This window comes from Arachis ipaensis, chromosome B7 (genome assembly GCF_059453495.1).
Source record: "Arachis ipaensis isolate K30076 ecotype BB chromosome B7, ASM5945349v1, whole genome shotgun sequence".
Taxonomy (NCBI): Eukaryota; Viridiplantae; Streptophyta; class Magnoliopsida; order Fabales; family Fabaceae; genus Arachis; species Arachis ipaensis.
In genome coordinates, this window is record NC_142442.1 from 2,552,374 (window position 1) to 2,567,513 (window position 15,140).

General features: G+C 37.9%; 2 protein-coding genes across 2 annotated transcripts; both read left to right on the forward strand.

Moving 5' to 3' along the window:
• The first annotated feature begins 4,243 nt into the window (after positions 1-4,243).
• Positions 4,244-6,361, forward strand: LOC148550147 (uncharacterized). Its single transcript, XM_088494032.1, has 3 exons — positions 4,244-4,975; positions 5,139-6,232; positions 6,316-6,361. The coding sequence occupies exons 1-3, from the start codon at positions 4,259-4,261 to the stop codon at positions 6,359-6,361; spliced, it is 1,857 nt and encodes a 618-aa protein (XP_088350158.1). The 5' UTR covers positions 4,244-4,258.
• A 3,631-nt stretch (positions 6,362-9,992) lies between these two features.
• LOC148550148 (putative plastidic glucose transporter 2) lies at positions 9,993-12,931 on the forward strand. Its single transcript, XM_088493414.1, has 6 exons — positions 9,993-10,060; positions 11,234-11,413; positions 11,904-12,038; positions 12,138-12,205; positions 12,316-12,448; positions 12,677-12,931. Exons 1-6 carry the CDS (start codon positions 9,993-9,995, stop codon positions 12,780-12,782), a joined length of 690 nt encoding a protein of 229 aa, XP_088349540.1. The 3' UTR covers positions 12,783-12,931.
• The last annotated feature ends 2,209 nt before the right edge of the window (positions 12,932-15,140 follow it).

Consider the following 15,140-nt stretch of genomic DNA (forward strand, 5'->3'; position numbering starts at 1 on the left):
ATAGCTTGGAATATTAGGGGTGCTTCTAATAAGTTAGCCCGGGTGAATTGTAAAGAGCTGGTTAGGAAATTTAAACCTGTAATTTTTATTGTGGTTGAAACTCACTGTCCTTTTCAACACTTGAAAATGTTCTGGGAAAGACTTGGTTATCACCCTATTGGTATAGTGGAGGCGTCAGGACACAAGGGGGTATTTGGTTCCTTTCTGCAATACAGGGTGTTCACTGCAAATGGGTTGATGCTTTCGATCAGTGTGTTACAGTTGAGGTTCAGGTAAATAATGTGATTTGGAGGTGCAGTGGTATCTATGGTAGTCCTCAATTTAATACCAGAGTTTTGCTATGGGATTATCTTGTTACTCAGTCTTCGTCTTTCTGCGGGCCATGGATTGTTCTTGGTGATTTTAATGAAGTACTATTCTCTCATGAATCTAAGGGTTGCCTCTTCTCGAGTCATCATGCAGATCGGCTTGCTGCCTCTCTAGGGGATAGTAATCTGTTTGACTTGAAGACTATTGGAAGACAATTTTCTTGGTACAGAAGGGTTAAAAATGGTGTTGAGGTGGCGAAAAAACTTGACCGGGTTTGTATCAATAGTGGCTGGCTATCTCTCTTTCCAGAGGCTTACGCAGAAATTTTAAATAGGCTTCAATCTGATCATTGTCCTATCCTAGTACGCTGTACAGGTCGTCCCCAACCGAAAAAGAATAGACCTTTTCGGTTTATTGCAGCTTGGGCAACTCATCCGGGGTACAGAAATATTGTGAACCAGTCATGGCAGGCTGGCTACAGAGAGATGCACGGCAAGCTTTCAGAAGTGCAGAAGAACTCTTTGGAGTTTAATTCTAAAGTGTTCGGCAATATTTTTGTTAGGAAATGCAAATTGGAGAGACAGATTAATTTCCTTCAGAAGCGACTTGAAGTAATGGAAGATTTGTCTATGCGGCAAAAAGAAAAACAGCTGATTGAGGAATTTAATAACACGCTTGTGCAGGAGGAACTTCTATGGTTTCAAAAATCCAGAGAGCAGTGGGTAAAATTTGGGGATAGAAATACCAAGTTCTTTCATGTCCAGACTCTTGTGCGGAGAAAGCATAATAAGATTCATGGTCTCTTTCTTCAAGATGGGGTGTGGGAAACGGACCCGGATGTCCTTAGAAGGGAAGCTGAATCCTTCTATAAACGCCTATTCTGCCAGTCGGAGGATGTAGACTTAGGTTGTCTTGGTGATGTGCCACTGCCTTCCCTGAATGATGAAGCCTGTTGTAGCCTCACAGCGCCAGTTACTCTGGAAGAAGTTAAGTCGGCTGTTTTCAGTATGCATTCTTTTAAGGCGCCGGGCCCTGATGGGTTTCAGGCTTTCTTCTTTAAAGAATACTGGAAGATTGTTGGTTTTGATGTTTGGACTATGGTTCGTCATGCGTTCTCTGGTTTGGATATGGATCCAAGGATGATGGAAACTCTTGTGGTTCTTATTCCGAAGGTAGAAAACCCGGTTTCCATGAAGGATTTCCGACCAATTAGTCTCTGTAATGTGGTTTACAAAGTTATAACGAAGGTCCTGGTCAATAGACTTCGTCCCCATCTCAAAGAGATTATTGGGCCCCTTCAAGGAGGGTTTATCCCGGGGAGAGGAACCCCTGACAACATCATTGTAGCACAAGAGGTTCTCCATTTCATGAAGAAGACAAAGTCAAAGAAAGGCACCCTGGCCTTTAAGATTGATTTGGAGAAAGCGTACGATAGAGTGGATTGGGGATTTCTGAAACAAACCCTGGTGAGTTTTGGCTTTCCTCCTCCGACAGTCAATCTGATTATGCGTTGTGTCACTGCTTCCTCACTGTCTATCCTCTGGAATGGGGATAGATTAAATAGCTTTACTCCGAGCAGGGGTCTTAGGCAAGGAGATCCTATATCACCGTATCTGTTTGTGTTGTGTATGGAGAGATTGTCCTGTTCTATTAATCAGCAAGTTGATAAGGGCTTGTGGAAGCCAGTTGCGGTTTCTAGAGGGGGTCCAAGAATTTCTCATTTGATGTTTGCCGATGATTTGCTTCTTTTCTGTAAAGCTGAAAAACAGCAAGTTCAAACTGTAATGGTAGCTTTGGAAAATTTCTGCAGAGCCTCTGGGATGAAGGTTAATGTGGAAAAATCTAAAGCGCTATGCTCCAGGAATGTTTCAGCGACAAGAAAAGAGATTTTCACTGGAGTCTCCTCCATCAGATTCGTTCAGAACTTGGGCAAGTATTTAGGGGTGAACCTTAATCACTCTCGGGTGACACGCGCAACTTTCAACGATGTTTTGGACAAGATTCGGGGAAGGCTAGCCAGCTGGAAAGGAAGATTGCTTAATAAGGTAGGCAGACTCTGTTTGCTCAACTCGGTAGTGACTGCGATTCCTACTTATCGCATGCAAGTATCTCTCTTCCCTAAAGGGGTAACTAATAAGATAGAATCCATGATGCGAAACTTTCTATGGAAGGGTCAAGCTGATGGTAGAGGCCTGAATCTAGTTAACTGGAAAGTGTTGGTCACTCCTAAGAAGTTTGGAGGTCTGGGAATTAGAGATCCTTTTTGTGCCAATATTGCTCTTCTTGGAAAACTAGTTTGGCAACTTTTTCACCATCCCAACAAGCTATGGGTTCAACTGTTGACGGAGAAATACCATTCTTCTAAGGATGATTGTTTTAGTCGGTCTCGAGGAAGTGGATCTTATGTTTGGAAGAGTATATGTCGAGCTTGGGATATCCTAAAGGAAGGTTTTAGTTGGTGCATTGGGGATTTGGAACAGAACTTTTGGTTTTCTAAATGGAGAAGAGAGGGGCGACTGTGTCAGGAGATGGATTATGTTCACATTTCTGATTCGGATCTCAGGATCTTAGACCTTTGGTCATCTAGACAGTGGAACCTTGAGAATATCTATTCTCCTCTGAATCAGTCTCTGCAGAGCAACATTAATTCTTACAACCCAGATGTTCAAGCTGGTTCAGAGGTCGGTTGGTGTTGGACTAGTGCGGCCTCAAAGGTTTATAATGCTCATAGTGGTTATTTATGGCTCAGTAAGAAGATGTTTAGTTGGGAGGATAGGGGTAATTGGCTTTGGCTTTGGCGTCAACATGTTCCGGAAAAGCACAAATTTTTGGCCTGGCTATGTCTTCGGGAGGCTCTTCCTACTGCTGCATTTCGTTTTAGAAGGGGCATTTCGCACACGGATAGCTGTCCACGATGTTTCTCAAGTCAGGAGTCGGTTTTACATTGTATTCGGGATTGTCCAAAAGCCCAACTTGTTTGGCAAGCTTTAGGGATCTCCGATCAACCAGTGGATTTGATGAGTTGGTTCTTACATAATAGCAAACAGCGCCCCTTTAGATTCTTTTCTGGTCTCTGGTGGATTTGGTGTTCGAGAAACAACGAGATCTTTCATCCTCACGAGCATTGGACCACAGACAAGGTGATTGGTATGGCTTTGTCCTTAGAAAATGAGCTCCGAAATATTTTTGAGTTGCAACGACTATCTATCCCCTCAACCATTAGTGGCTCTTGGATTCCCCCCTCAGTGGGTACCTTTAAGATTAATTGTGATGCTAGCTATCCTGGCAGTGGTGCTCGAGTTGGTTTTGCTTGTGTTAGCAGAGATTGGAAGGGAAGGTGGCAACGAGGCTGTCTGGGAACAATTGAAAGTCGTAGCATTTTGCAAGGAGAGTTGTTTGCTATTTGGAGAGGCTTTCTTTTAGCATGGGACTCGGGACAAAGAGACATTATATGTGAGACAGACTGTGTGGAGGCTTTTACTATTGTCAATAATTTACAAGATTGCTCTGGGTTTACTGATCCTTTGGTGTTAAAAATCCGAGATATCATGTCTTGGAAATGGCGTGCTGATCTTCGGTTGATCTTGAGAGATGCAAATACAGTAGCAGACATCATGGCAAAGACTGCAATGAGGACTATTTCTCCCCAAGTGGAGCTTCCATTGCCTTGGAAGGAGTTTGAGAGTAGTATTCAGCGGGACTGCCTTTCTTAAGCAGTTTCTTATCTTTTTTTTTTTTTTCTTAGTTTTTGTTTATTTTCTTTTAAGTCACCAAAAAAAAGAAATGTAATATTATAAAAGATTTACTGGTGTCCTTCTTATTCTTTTTTTTTGAGTTTTTTTCTCATTCCAGTATTCCACTGCCTCAGTTTTGCGGTATCGACGAACACACACCAAGTCTCTCGAACACCTTAAAAGAAAAGGGAAAACCCTCTAAAACAGAAAGCAACATGCCAATCATACCCTTTTCGTTGTCCTCGTTACCTGCAGATATATCGGCACCCGCACTCTTGACCACCGTGAGCGCCGCTACGGCCACTGCTACAGCCATGTTATTAATCTGCAAGTCTCGTTTCATGCGCTTCAGCCCCTACGGAAAGAACCTCACAAGACACCATCTCGAGCAACCCAAACGCAATCCCAAACGCGATCCACGTGGCAAGATGCTATTCGTTTCCCAAATCGGAACTTCAAAAGCCCTAGCGACGCGCCTCTGCGATTTGTTAGAGTCGAAAGGCGTCGTTTTGGACCTCGTAGATGCCCGGAATTACGAGCCCGAATCCCTACCCAAGGAGAACCTCGTCGTCCTCGTTGCTTCAACTTCGGAAGTTTGGAACCTATATTCCGCACGGGATTTCTCCTCCAATCACGACCTAGCTTGGGGAGCAAGGTTCTTCGTCGATTGGATCAAGGAAAAAGCGAACGCCTTTAAGGTTGGAGCGTTTGTTGTGAATGCTTGCAGTTTCAGTGCCTTTGTCGTGGGCAGCGAGGTTAATGAAGGTGGCAAGAATTTGATGGCTAAGGCCGCCAATGAGATTAGGGGTTTGAGGCACACTGCTGTATCGAATGCGGATTTTGACAGCTGGTGGGGAAGTGTTGTTGCGGTTTTGCAAGGTGCTGTTTTGGGAGCTGCTGCTGATGGAATATGCGGGGAATCTGAACCTGAGGTCTGTTTCTGCATCCTCTTAACTGGAGAACTATGGCGTTTCTATTTATTATCATCACACTGCATAGCTTTCTATTTAATAGTTAAACTTATGGTGATTTAATTCTGTCGTAGATAATATGATTGTTTCCCTATTTAATAGTTAATTGTTTCCCTAATTCAAGGATGCTGGTTCTTCTGATCCAAAGCGTTTATATATGTTGGTGGAAAATGGGGATTGGATATTAGAGGAGACCGAGACTGGTTGGAGCTTCTCTAATACCATCAAGCACAGGATGTTAACTATCAATGACGACAACTTTATGAAAGATGGCACTATTAAACTTGATGAAGTAGGTCGTGTAACTCCTGAATGGCCACTTAAAGATGATCTATTCGTCGACAACAGTCGGTTACCAACTTCTCAAGGATTTTGTTCTATTGGTCACTGCCTTTTCTTTGCTGGTGGTTTTGTGGCTACTATTTTACCAGAATGGAACTTGAGTGTGGACGATCTTTTCCCATCAAACCTGTGGTGCCTCAAGTTTAAGGATTCTACTTGGGTTTGGAGTATATGTGGAAGCATGTTCTGCCACCGATCAAATCCCTTAATAGTCCCACACGATGGCAAATTGTACATCTTTGGGGGTCATGAAGTAGGTGCACATTGGGTTGAGATCTATAGCCTAAAATCAGGTCTTTGGGAAAAAAGGGAAGTGCCCAATTCTGCTCTCTTGCCAGATCTCACGTGCCCTCCTAGCTCTTACTTTTTTTGGGAGGATAGCAATAAGAGTCACAAGAAGACCCGCATTGTATTGTATTCTGTTGATTATAAGTATAACCGTCAGTGGCTCATGTCATATGACGTCAAGGCTAACAGCTGGGAAGCAGTTGAATGCAATTTTCCGTCAGTTCCTGAAGCTTGTTCTCGAAAAGTAGTTTGGTTGGGATGCAGCCATTATCTTCTGATTGTTGACTTCGGTGAAATGGGGTGGACGTGGTATATTTATGACTTGTCCAAGAAGAAGCTTGTGGCAGTAGTGCCCATAGATGATTTGGACAACAGTGGGATGGTATCAAATATTTTTTGTTGCCCCCACACTAGCAAAGAAAGTTTGATCTATGTATTGATGGAATTCGATGAAAGGGCTTTCGAGAAAGGGTCAAATCTTCCTCAGCTTGTTCCTTATGCCAGAGTCAGGCTCCAACTCAAACCCTTTTCTGCCAAGATTGAATCCAAGAGTTATCTTAGAGTTGATCCTCATTACCAATGCTATATGTGAGTATGCGCTTCTCTTTAAACTTGTTTCACCCTATCCATTGATTGAGCTTTGATATTTACTTCTTTAACTCGGTGGACAGATTTGCTGCTGGAGTTGAAGGCAATAAAGAGAAGACTGTAGTTTAGTATACCGGTGTGGTCGATATTAGGAATTAGGATTTCACCATCAATGACAAGTAGCCAAAGAAAGAAGTGATGGATACCAAAGTCATATGAAAGCTCTGGCCACCTTGAATCCAACTTTGTTGCCAAGACATGCATGCCAATCTGCCTTTCTACAAGTATAGAAATATTTTGTAAGCTATGTATTTACCTCTTTGGCCAACATCTCCCAAGTCTAAGTGCAATTGAGATGTATATACTCTTTTATCATGATTTTGAGATATTAGAATCTTCAACTTTCGCTAAGTACTAATGTGACTTGTATCATATGGAGCACAAGATGTTACCTCCTTACAGATCATACTACTAAAACTATACGCTGTATCAAATAGTTCATAACATGGAATTTTTATCTTCATTTATATCTAGAAATAAACAACTTTTATTAAATATGATGGTGGCGTGAGGACGACTTCTCACTTCATTACGGGTCTTCGATATCACCCTTTATGGCCCATTTTTGAAACTTGAGAGATAAGTTTTGCAATCAGTGATGATTTTGTATCTAGTCGAATGGTGGTTCTTTTGGTTTGGACTTTGGAAAGGTTGTAGTAGTGGTAATATTTTAGTAGACTTTTTTAGGTTGTGGTTTCTTTCTATACTCCACAATGACGATTTCTTGCCGAATCGTTTGAGTTTTACAATTCAGCATCCTATGAGATTTCCTGCTGACATTATTATCCAGTAAGATTTTATCCAGTAAAATATCAGATGCTTTTTTGAAAAATTGAGCGTTATTCTTGAAGGAGATGAATTTTTTTTTATTTCCAGTTTCAGAGCTGGTGTGATTGCAACTTGAGGTTTTTGAAGAGAAGATAGGAAGGGAGAGTTTTAAACCTAGTAATAGGTCGTTAAGGAATTTCGTGTCAAACATTTTTGTCCCCCAAAAAATTTATTACGTTCAAGTTCCTAAACTTTATAAAGGTAAGACATATAAGTCTTTCTATCACACTTTTGATAATTTATTTGTCTAAGTGAAAATAGATCTAACTAGAATTTATATGTCTTATATAAAATGGAGAAGTATAGCGTAAAGATCTCATAATGTACACTGTATAGAGATAAAGAAATTTTGTTTTATGCTGGACATTCATAGATGGCTTGTATGTTGGAGTAGCGGCTTTGTTTGCTGGGTTAAGAGTTCTCTCCGTAACGTGATGGCAAAGGGCAACAGAATTGCCTGGGCTGACAGACATAGCGAATAGGCTGATGAGTAGACTCCTCATGCTATGGCTAATGCGTGGCCTCTTGTTGGATTTTAGCGGCACGAGTTCGTTGGCTACATAGAGGTGTATTTGTATGAGGGTGAGATATCAGGAGTGTTAATATTTTGAAGGGAATAGTATATTAAAATAGGAAATCTTAGGCTTTTGGCCCCTTTGTATAGAAAAAAAAGATATTGTTCATATCTGGTTCAAAAAGATAAAGTCAGGCCCATTAAGTATAAAGGTTCACCAAGAGTTTCCACTTATCCGACCTCAACAAAAAGGTTCAGCTTTACTTATCTGAATAAGCAACTACTTTTTTGAATTTTTCCTACTATCTCTATTTTCTCTAAAAGATACATTATAACAAACTCTCAAGTTAATAAATACACTGATACCCCTTATGTATATTTATGTTATAATCTACTAAAAAACACGCGTAAAATCTTTGCTAACTTAAGCATTTGAATCTTTTGCAGGTACCACCTCCCACCTCCTGATGACGAACTCGGATAGCGGCACCTCGGCGCAAAGACAAATCGGGCGCTGCCTGCCTGCCTCACACGAAGTCTGGACCTCACGTTTAGACCCAAGTCACTGTTTCAGGTAACTTTCGAAACAAATATCTAATTTTTCCTTCTTTATATTTATGGAGCTTTTTTCTAGATGGGGGTGTCTAAAATGAGAATATGAAACCAACAATTTTGTGTGCATTAAATATGTCACTTTTATAAACTATTAGATTTTATAAAATAAAAATTAAATAATGTTATAAAAAATATTGAAAGACTTTAATTAATATAGAGCATATTACTGCAGAAATAATAACATTTTTATTTTTAGAGTAAATTTAAATAAACAATACAGAACATATCAACATATAAAAAAAATATAAATCTTTTTTATTATTAAATTTAATAAGTATGGAGTAACATTTTTTATTATGTTAAAAATAAATTCACATTAAGATTTTTTATTTCAATATGTAAAATATAAAATAATTAAATTTTATTTATATTACTTGGCATATGATAAATTATTTTAGTTTAAGATAAAAAAATATCTTATATATTTATTTTTTAAAATATTACTACATAATATAAAATTATATAAATATTATTAAAATACATACTATTCAAAAGATTACATATATATATATATATATATATATATATATATATATTTAAATTAAGAGTGAGACATAAATCTAAGACCTCTATGTGAGGAGAAAAAACTATGTCATTTAACCTATATATAATTCGTTGGCTCAAAAAATTACATATATATTATTAGTTTTTGTAAGAAAATAATAATTCCGTAATATTTAATTTGTTGGTTGTTTTATTTATATTTTCAACAAAATAATAGAAACAGAAAATAAACAATAATATTGTTTTTTTAATAATTTTAAATATCTATAAAAATTATTCTGGTTGAGATAAAACTGGTACATAAAAGGTTTTAAGTTATGTTATTATTTTCACATTAGACAATTTTAGTTGCGGGTCGAGATAGGAATAAGAAGCAATTATATTTATAGAATAAATGATCAAATTAGTCCCTAAAAGATCACTTGTTTTACAAATTGGTCCTCAAAAGATTTTTTAAATCAAATTCGTCATTTAAAAATTTTAAATTAGTCATATTAGTCCTTCCATCATTTTGTTTATTGATGGTGTCAAAATTTGCTAATGTGACACGTTAAGTGATATCCCAACACACACCTAGGAGCCTTAATTGACTATCAACATGATTAGTTTATGAAATTAGATTAATCAAAACCTAATTGAGGGGAGAACTTGAAACATTGAAATTTTTTAAGTTGGGATTGATTTAATCTAATGTCATAAACTAATCATGTTAATAGTCAATTAACACTCGCTACAACATTTTGGGTCTATGACTATGGTTTTTTTGTCACATTTTTTTTACAAATAAAAAAATCTATAGTCACAATTTTTTGAAAAAATGGTGACCATAGAGTACCTATGGTCACGGTTTTTTACAGTGACCAAAAAGGATTTATGGTCACGGTTTTTTAAAAAAGGTGACTTAAAAGGGTCTTTGGTCACGGTTTTGGGAGTGATCAAAAGGGGTCTATGGTCATGGTTTTGAAGGGTGATCTAAAAGGGTCTACGGTCACGGTTTTGGGGTGACCTAAAGGGATCTATGGTCATAGTTTTTTACAATGACAAAAAAGAATCTATGGTCACGGTTTTTCAAAAAGAGTGACTTAAAAGAGTCTATGGTTACGATTTTGGGGGATAACCTAAAGGGGTCTATGGTCACGGTTTTGGGAGTGAGCTAAAGGAGTCTATGGTCACGATTTTTCGAAAGGGTGACCTAAAATGGGTCTATGGTCACGGTATTGGAGAGTGACCTAAGGGTCTATGGTCACGGTTTTGGGAGGTGACCTACAGGAGTCTATAGTCACTGTTTTAGGGGGTGACCTAAAGAGGTCTGTGGTCACGGTTTTGAAAAGGGTCTACGGTCACTGTTTTTCAAAAAGATAACCTAAAAGGGTCTATAGTCACGGTTTTGGGGATGATCTAAAAGGGTCTATAAACACGGTTTTGGGGGGGTGATCTAAAATTGCTATAATCACAGTTTTGGGGGTGACCTAAAAAGGTCTATGGTCACAATTTTGAAAGTGACCTAAAGGTATCTGCGATCACGGTTCTAAAAGGTGACCTAAAATGGTCTATGGTCACGATTTAAAAAAAAAGCGATCTAAAATGATTAAGTTGAATACTATTAATTTTAAATTAAAAAATTATTTAAAACTTAAAACTAATTAGTAAGTTGACAACTAAATATTATATTTTTAATATAATTTAAGTAAATTATGATTGATTTTTAATTATTATTCTACCTTCTAATTTTATTAAAATTTCTCCACTATTCTAATCCTAACCCTAATCCTAACTCTAATTACTATTCAAGAATATTTTTGTAACTAAATCAGATTTTGATCATTTGAATATAAATTAATTAAGATTCTTAAATAATTTTTTTATAATTTTGGGTATTTCATATATTTAAAATTTTAAAATTTTAATAATTAAAAACTAATGATAATTTTATATAATTTATTTTAAATATTAAAATTTTTTATTTAATTTTATAAATAAAAAATTAAATATAATATTTTTAACTTTAACTTAAAAAATTATTTAAAATTTAAAATTAATTAATAACTTAATAATTAAAAATTAAAAAACAAATTAATAATTGAATAATATTTTTAAAATGATTTTAAAAAAATTAAATTAAATTTTAAATTACTCTATATCCTACTTGATTAAAATTATTAAATCCTAACCTACCCTATCCCTCACCTACCCTTACCCCCTCAGCCCCTTCCCCACGGTTAGAAAGAAAGAAAGAAAGAAAGGAAGGAAGAAAGAAAAGAGACGCCGGCGCCGGCGGGGATGGGTGTCGCCGTCGTCGTTACAGAACCGAGAAGGAGAGGGAGGAAACGTTGAGAGAGAGGAACGTCGTCGAGCCAAACGCGAGAGAGAGAGGGGGCCACCGCAATCCACGCCGCCGCTGGAGGGATCGTAGCACGTCGCTGCTGCCGTCAAGATCGCGGTCGTCGCCGTCCATTGTCGCTGTCGCGTCGCCATTGAAGAAGAGAGGGAGAAGAGAACGCAGGCCAGTGGCCCAGGGGGAGGAGTTGCCGCCGTTCGTGCCTCCCGTCGCCGTTGCGGTCTCGCCGTCGCCGCTGTTTGGGTAGTCACCGGAGGGAGCCGTGGCTGTCCGCGCCGCCGTCGGAGCTGCTGCTCCATTCCGTCGCTGTCTGCGTGCTCGGGTATGTTTGTTCCCTCTTCCTCTGACCCCTTCACCCAACAATGTACCAAATTCCTAAGCTAAAAACCCCTTCACTTTTTGCTTGCTGTGTTAGATGTTTCTTGCTGGATTTATTTAACTTTTTGCTTTGCTGCTGGTTGCTGTGTATTTCAAATCTTGCTGCTATGTTGCTAGTTTGTTAAATGGTTAAGTTGCTAATTGTTGCTGTGTTAGTTGTTTCTAGTTGAATTTAGTTGTTTCTAGTTGCTAATTACTCAATCATTATAGTTTTCTATGTTTCAGCTGCAATGGACTAAGCAGTAAGATGCCTTTGTTTATTGTTTCTATCTTGGATGATTGTTCTTTCGGTGGATAGGACCTTAACTGGCATGATTTGATTGTTTACATTAACATTTACAGCAAAATATATAATATTGCTTAGCATGTTTAGTGGTAAATATCCAACTATCTATATGTTAAGCATAAGCCTAATCTAATTAATTAATTTCCAGCAAAATAAGGTTCAAAAGATATGGATGCATTGAATCCTTCTTGGAGAAAGAAACATCGAATCCTTCTTGGAAGCTCTCCTTACCGCATGTACTTGTGGGGACCCTTTCATCATTTCTATTTGGATACCATCTTGGGTTTGTGCTTTATAGTTTCTCCTTTGCATTCTTCCTTGACTTTGATTGGTAGTCCAGTTAACTTTTCAATATTGATCCTCTGTTTTTTGTTTTATCCAGAGTAGTTAATGAACCACTTGAAAGCATATCTAGGGATCTTGGCTTCCGGGGAAATATCTTGGCAGAAGGTGAAACTAAAAATTCCAATACCATGCTTAATTTGATGCATTCTTAAAAGTTTCAAATAATTTGATCTGGTTTGATTTGTTTATTTATTGTTGTGTGGTTTTGAATGAAGGTCTGGTGGTGAGCATGTGTCTTGGTGGTGCGTTAATTGGAAGTCTATTCAGTGGCTGGATTGCTGATGCAGTTGGGTGTCGTAGGGCTTTCCGGTTGTGTGCTTTGCCAATGATAATTGGCGCTTCGATGAGGTTATATTTCTAAAGCCAGTATATTCTCTTCATCTTTAATATCCTAGGTTTCAATGCATCTTTTTAGGCTATTTTTATTTTCTCTTTTCTGTTTTCCAGAGTTGCTTTTTCTGAAACATCTGACCCCACTCTGATTTAAATTTAGTCAAGTAGCAGATTCCCTTGTTCTCAAATGTGAATCCTTATGGCTAGTTCTCAGTGAAAATTTCTGTGTTTTTAATTTTTCAGTGCAGCAATAAACAACTTGTTTGGTATGCTTGTAGGATGGTTATTTGTTGGGACTGGCCTGGGTCTGGGCCCTCCTGCTGTTGCTCTGTATGTGACGGAGGCATGAATATGGTTGCATCTGCCTAATTGAGTAGGCTGAAAATTTACTTGATTATTCGTGAGATCACAATATTTGGTGGATGGTAGGTTTCTCCTGCTTTTGTACGGGGTACCTATGGAGCCTTAATCCAGATTGCAACTTGCCTTGATATATTGGGACCTTTATTGATCGGAATCCCTGTCAAAGAAATCTCTGGATGGTATGATTTAAATTTGAAATCATGTTATATACTTATTACTAGTCATATGCGATGTTAAATAGACCCTTTTTTGGGCCTCAGGTGGCGGGTGTGTTTCGGGGCATCTACTATTCCTGCTGGCATACTTGTTCTGGGAATGGTCTTCTGTGCAGAGAGTCCACATTGGTTATACAAGGTTGGCAGCTAATATTAGATTTAGATGAAATTTTCTCTGTTATCATTGTTTTATTACAACTTATTGCTGAATCCCATGAAATATGTAATGTTGATAATACAAATTGTTTAAGAGTTCCTCTTATGTTGCCTTTGAATGTATGCTTGATATCAATAAGTGAAAGCTTGAATATGCCTTGTTATGTTGCTGTTGTATCTGTTTACTCTCTCATTGTAGTGTTGGTTTAAGTTTGTCGGTAAAAACGTTGAAGAATATATATGTCCTAGGGTTTGTAGTTCTCCAAAGCTTCTCTTCACTTATTTGCTTGTTCTCATTGTTCTATTTAAAACCTGACTTTTATGGGCGTGAATAAAACATTATCCATAACCGCATCTCTTCTAGCCTCGTCAACGTCAGGTATAAATAAAATAGTATTGATCTTCACTGGTCAGTGAGACAGAAGATCATTCATTACCTAGTGTTTGTAGCTTTTGAATGTTCCTTTTTGCTTCTCTTCATTGCATTTTCATTCCTGTATCTCTCTGGTTTCCATACTTCACATAACACCTGGTGGTTTCTCTCTATGATTATGTGTAGCAAGGAAGAATTGCTAAAGCAGAAGCCACATTTGAGAGGCTTCTGATGGGTGCTTCAGAAGCAAAATTTGCTATTTGCTATGTCAGAATTATCTAAGTAGATAGAGGAGATGACACTGATACTGTGAAGCTCTTAGGATTATCTAAATGTAATATATATTTTGATGTGTTTTGTACTTTTTGAAACGAGACTTTATTTGGTATTACATGTAATGGATAAATTACACTCTATTTTGATTTGTGTTGTTTGGACTAAAAACATATCTAGCTTATAATGTAACTTTTATGATTTAGATTTCTTGAATTTCTCATTTTTAGATTTATTTTGTGATTATCATTTTGGGATGTGATTATACTTTTAAAAAAAAAATTAAATCTCATAAAATAAAATAGGCTATGGTCACGGTTTTACAAAAAGGTGATTATAGATAAGCTATGGTGGCTATGGTCATGGTTTTAAGGTGGGGTGACTATACAGGCTATGGTCATGGTGAAAGCCGTAGCCATAGATAAGGCTATGGTCACGGTTTTAAGGTGGGGCGATCATAGATAAGGTTATGGTTACGGTTTTAAAGTGGGGGTGCTGATGAGCGGATAATTTATACGCTTTTTGGCATTGTTTTTAGGTAGTTTTTAGTAGGATCTAACTACTTTTAGGGATGTTTTCATTAGTTTTTATGTTAAATTCACATTTCTGGACTTTACTATGAGTTTGTGTGTTTTCTGTGATTTGAGGTAATTTTTGGCTGAAATTGAGGGACCTGAGCAAAACTCTGATAAGAAGGCTGACAAAGGACTGCTGATGCTGTTGGATTCTGACCTCCCTACACTCGAAATGAATTTTCTGGAGCTACAGAACTCCAAATGTTGCGCTCTCAACGGCGTTGGGAAGTAGACATCCAGAGCTTTCCAGCAATATATAATAGTTTATACTTTATTCGAGATTAGACGACGCAAACTGGCGCTCAACGCTAGTTCCATGCTGCATTCTGGAGTCAAACGCCAGAAACACGTCACGAACTAGAGTTGAACGCCAAAAACATGTTACAACTTGGCGTTCAACTCCAAAAGAAGCCTCTGCACGTGTAAAGCTCAAGCTCAGCCCAAGCACACACTAAGTGGGCCCCGGAAGTGGATTTCTGCATTAATTACTTATTTCTGTAAATCCTAGAAGCTAGTTTAGTATAAATAGAACTTTTAACTATTGTACTAGGCGTCTAGTCTTTTGACCATTGGTCCTTTTTCCCTATTCTCGAATTCTTATGCTAATTATGGGGGCTGGCCATTCGGCCATGCCTGGACCATCACTTATGTATTTTCAACGGTGGAGTTTCTACACACCATAGATTAAGGGTGTGGAGCTCTGATGTACATCGAGTTTTAATGCAATTATTACTACTTTCTATTCAATTCAG

Coding starts and splice junctions, on each gene's coding strand:
- LOC148550147 (XM_088494032.1), top strand. CDS start 4,259: ATGCCAATCATACCCTTTTCGTTGTCCTCGTTACCTGCAGATATATCG. Junction 4,976..5,138: donor GCGGGGAATCTGAACCTGAG/GTCTGTTTCTGC, acceptor CCCTAATTCAAG/GATGCTGGTTCTTCTGATCC. Junction 6,233..6,315: donor CCTCATTACCAATGCTATAT/GTGAGTATGCGC, acceptor CTCGGTGGACAG/ATTTGCTGCTGGAGTTGAAG.
- LOC148550148 (XM_088493414.1), top strand. CDS start 9,993: ATGGTCACGGTTTTGGGAGGTGACCTACAGGAGTCTATAGTCACTGTT. Junction 11,414..11,903: donor GTCGCTGTCTGCGTGCTCGG/GTATGTTTGTTC, acceptor ATTAATTTCCAG/CAAAATAAGGTTCAAAAGAT. Junction 12,039..12,137: donor CTATTTGGATACCATCTTGG/GTTTGTGCTTTA, acceptor TGTTTTATCCAG/AGTAGTTAATGAACCACTTG.